At 40.2% G+C, this 4,436-nt stretch overlaps 1 protein-coding gene across 5 annotated transcripts; it reads right to left on the bottom strand.

Moving 5' to 3' along the window:
- LOC109718338 (topless-related protein 4-like) lies at positions 870-4,174 on the bottom strand. Of its 5 annotated transcripts, XR_002218449.1 has the most exons (7): positions 3,979-4,174; positions 3,843-3,894; positions 3,587-3,627; positions 2,834-2,916; positions 2,620-2,673; positions 2,150-2,317; positions 870-1,508 (listed from the first exon to the last, which is right to left on the bottom strand). XR_002218449.1 is itself a non-coding variant. In XM_020244524.1 (3 exons), exons 1-3 carry the CDS (start codon positions 2,942-2,944, stop codon positions 2,216-2,218), a joined length of 267 nt encoding a protein of 88 aa, XP_020100113.1. In that variant the 5' UTR covers positions 2,945-3,577; the 3' UTR covers positions 2,213-2,215. The 5 variants fall into 5 exon arrangements, 1 of the variants encoding a protein (XP_020100113.1); XR_002218446.1 differs by having other exon boundaries at positions 2,834-3,627; positions 3,979-4,060; XR_002218447.1 differs by lacking the exons at positions 3,587-3,627; positions 3,843-3,894; positions 3,979-4,174 and having other exon boundaries at positions 870-1,225; positions 1,341-1,508; positions 2,834-3,577.

The raw sequence follows: 4,436 nt of genomic DNA, 5'->3' as shown, positions 1-4,436 counted from the left end.
TTTTTCTCTTCGACTCTTCTCCACCGTCTCCGACGACGACATCTCTCTCGCCCTTCCCTGCCTTTCTCGTTCTCTCCCTCCCCCTCCTCCTCTGTCGCCTTCGACGATGACGCATTTTCGTCGACACCAACATCGTGGAGGTCGCTACGGCGCTGCAGCCTTAGAGCGGGGGGTCCTTAGCGTCGTCGTCATTGGCGTCCAGTAGAGAGGGCTGATCAAAAAAAATTATAGAAGAAGCAAGAAAAAAAAATAAAGATAAAAAATTATAGAAAAAGAAAGATAAAGATGAAATTGCACCGTTAAAAGAACGTTGCACTATTATGAACATAAGTTACACTACTTAAGATGTAAACTGCAACTTTAAGATAAAAATTACACTCTTTAAATAAAAATTACACTATTTAAGGATATTTATACTGTTTCTTCTCTTATTGCACTCTTTCAGATGTAAACTGCATCCATTAAGATAAAAGTTACACTCTTTAAGAGATATTTATACTGTTTTTTCTTTTCTTGCACTATTTGAGATGTAAACTGCATTCTTTTAAAAAATATTTATATTGTTTCTTTTTTTGTTGCACTGTTTCTTCTCTTATTATAATATTTCTTCTCTTAAAGGGTGCAGTTTAACAGAAGAAATAATAGACTACATAATTTTATGCAATAACCACTGGGATTATGAGTGGTGAGCACGTAGTACAATAGACAAAAATTTTATGGATAGTCCCCAAACTATTAGTTAAGTATGGGGACTATGCGGATCGGCGCCACGTGGCTGATCTGACGGTCACGTTTCTTAGTTGCTTTTTCTCTCTCTCTCTCCAAAAATACATGGCCATTTTTTTTTTTCTTTCCATCCATGGCCGTTGGATCGGCCACGTGGCGCCGATCTGCACAGTCTCCAAACTAATTAGTTCGGAAACAATGTCCATAAAATTTTTGTCCCACTACAATTGTAGTGGACTAGGCTTCCGATTCTCTTGAAAAAGAAAAAACACGCGGGCAAAAGCTCCGGATTTGATTTGATAGATATCCTGTTTGTTGCTGCGCGCACTGATCATCAGCCCGCTGATCTGCTCAGACTGTTCAGCATTGCTTCTTTCCCAGCAGCACAGCCGGACTCTCTGGCGACAGCGGCGGTGAATTACAAGGCTCGATAACTATGACATCACCGTTGGACATTCCCAGTGCAATTTGGGTTGCTATGGTCGGGTATGCATCTAAACTGGAAACAGTAACAACATCAGAATTTGTGTGTGTGTGAGAGAGAGAGAGAGAGTGTGTGTTTATGTGTGGAATTTTAGACTAGTTAAGGCCTCGGCGCGCGTAAAGAAGATTACCTTTGGGTCTCGAGATATGCTGCAGGTCTAATCACACCCGCCAGTTCGAGAAGCAGATCAAAGATGTATGCCCACACGTTGGTCTACAAAGCTCGCGAATACCGTCAAGCCGTTGCTCGACAGTGCTGCATCCGTAACGTGCTCTTTTATGGTTGACAACATCGGCCACTGTCGAATGGTAGAAGAAAGAGCTCAACGGGGCGATTCCGAATTGCTCTCGGTGAGAAATCTAAATATTCTACGTCAAATAGATTGGAGATCATAATTGAAAAAAAAAAAAAAAGGAAAAACAAAATCAATAAAAGTTAATGGGCAAAATTGCACATGTAGTCCCTGAATTTCTGGCCAAGTTTCACTTTAGACCTCATACTTTTTAAGTTGAACATTTTGACATCCTAAACTCTTGAAAAACCATTGGAAGGAAAAGCTATTGCCTTAATTTGGTGCATTTGTACAACTACCTAGTCTCACATTTGAATCCCACCTCATGTTGAGTTTTAGCCTTTCCTCTATATAGAAATCGAACCACTTGGATTGGAAGTACCGGATTGATGCAGGGCAGATGAAGTTGTAATGTATGGATACATACATCAGATAATCAGGTGCAGGTAATGATCTTTTACTAAGGGCTAAAGTGAAACATTTCTGAAAGATCAGGGTCTTAAAGAGTGTCAAACTCAAAAGTAAGAGGAATAATATGAAATTTGACCAGTAAGTTCAGGGACTGGAAGTTCGATTTACCACAAAGGAAAACTATATTGAGTTCTACCATGCAGGCAGCAAAAGTACGAGAACGATGCACGACCAACCTGTCTTCACCAGCAATGATTTGCTGCATTATATGTAGCTAACCGTTCCGGATGGACGGCCGACGCCTAGACTTGATAGAAGTAGAACTGAACCTTTGCCTCTGCGTCACTTATTTGCATACTCTTGGTATGTGTATGTTCCCCTCCGGTTGTTTCCCATATGCATAACTGAAATAAGTAGGGGGAAAAAAAGAGCAGTGAAGTGAAGGTTTCAAACAGAAAAGAAAAAAAAAAGAACAGAACACTGACCGTCCCTAGCGCAAGTGGCAAAGGATTTGATGGTTGGTATTCGAGGTCCCAAATTCAAATCCTAGTTGATTCACATTTCTAGCTAAGTTTATTTCTAAATAAAATAAACGAAGCGGGTAGCATGATACCTATCTCTCTCTCAAAAAAAAGAAGAAGAAAAGAACAGAACAGAAAGAAAACAAAAGCTTTTAGGCATGGATAGCAAATTGTAATATAACTACCTTGGCGAGGCCTGTTACTCTTTTCTGATGATGCCCCGTTAGCAGTTTTATGGGCTACAAGAACATAATAAACACGGGAAATAGGTGCAAGGTGAGATTTATTGTGTAAATAGAAACTAAAGTTCATTTTGAAGTGAAAGAAAACTTCGTGGTCGTTAAAATCGTAGATTAGGATAGAGGAGTCCTCCATGCCTATGGCAATGATGTTGTCTACCTTTGGATGAAGAGCTAGTGAAGTGATAGCAGGAGGCGGCCCCATGAAAGTTGCTGCTGCCTCCAATAAGCAGTAGCTGTTGCCTGCAATAAGTCTCTTCCCATATATCATCCCCTTGAATGCATTTATTCATAATTTGGTAAGAAAATTATGCAGACGTGTTGTTTCTATATTGTCTATGGTCTACATTTTCATAATTAAAAGGAGGACATCTAAGAAGATTAAGTGAAAGATATAAAGCAGATTCCTTGTTTGTTTCCTATCAGCGTCGATTTGATGGTATCAGAGACAACTCCAGACTCCCTCTGTTCCATGGAATTGTGACTCCAATTTCTACAATCCACATTTAACGGGTTAAATCACTATATTAAGATTCAATGGGTTAAATCACCATCTCTTACCTTATCTGTCGGTATCCCGTGCCTTCACTGTGAATAGGGGTGTGTTAAGCATATCCACCGGTTGTTCACTACTAGATCAATTTGAAGTTTGATTGAAGAATCGATGCCATACAAAGTGAAAAATCTGGATAAGGTTACAACTCTGTTTCTTCTTAGTTATTGCTATAGATCTTTGAACTGATGGCATTAATAGTTCGTATCATTATTTGACGGTAGATTGGATACTTAGGTTCCTGCATCTAAGGCTTTCCAAAATATTTCTCGTAATTTTGGTTTTGCACGGAATTATTATTTCTATAATAAGAGAATTAATAGATAACACTGCCTTCTCATTATAGGGTCTTTGAGATACCTGATCTGCATTTGCTGAGGGAATCATCTGCTGCCTGTTAGCTACCATGAAAAGGCAAACAGATAATAAATAAATTTACAAGGCAACATATTCGGCAAATGGGTGCTACAAAGGCATCAATGTTTTGGAGCAGAAATAGGCCAAATTCATGAAATTAGGAATTGTTCAAAGCAAATTGACCTGACACTAATATGAGCAGACAACATAATGAAGAGCGAAGAAAAAAACGAAAAGAAGGACATCCATAGTTTTGAACCTTCATTTGGCAGAGCATCTCAAATAGGGAGAGGCCTCTGCGGTGAATTTGCCTGAACAAAACCAAGATAGAACAAGGCATCAGATTCTTCCAGTAGATGGGGCAACACTAATGTAATATTACCATCGCCAATTACCGTATGCAGCCCCAAATGCGCGACAGATCCCTGTCTTCATCCAACAATCACTGGCGCAAAAGTGCATGAGGCGGCATTCTTGGTTTGCCATTCAAACTTCAGGCAGAGCACTGTTGGCTTAAATGGGCCAGCATCCTACCCTGTAGCGAGAGGCCATGTGTGGGTCGAGTCATGTTCGAAATGGCATGAGGTTGGGTTGGGCTGAGTCATATTCGAAATGGCGTGAGGCTGGTTGGGCCGAATCACAATCGAGAGCCGTAGGTGCTGTATCTGTACGCTTTAAGTGAATTGGTTGTGTATTTCTAACAGCTCAAGCTTTTGGGATTAATGGTCAGCGCCAACTATCCAACAAGCACAGTTCCGATCATCTCTTCCTATTATCAATCAAGAGAAAGCACAAATTGGCAGAGAGAATTCCCAGATTCTATTCTACCACTGATTAATCAGAGTGTAAACCC

Source organism: Ananas comosus, linkage group 12 (genome assembly GCF_001540865.1).
Source record: "Ananas comosus cultivar F153 linkage group 12, ASM154086v1, whole genome shotgun sequence".
Lineage (NCBI taxonomy): Eukaryota > Viridiplantae > Streptophyta > Magnoliopsida > Poales > Bromeliaceae > Ananas > Ananas comosus.
The sequence above is the reverse complement of the archived record's forward strand: the minus strand, read 5'-3'. Positions and strand labels throughout refer to the sequence as shown.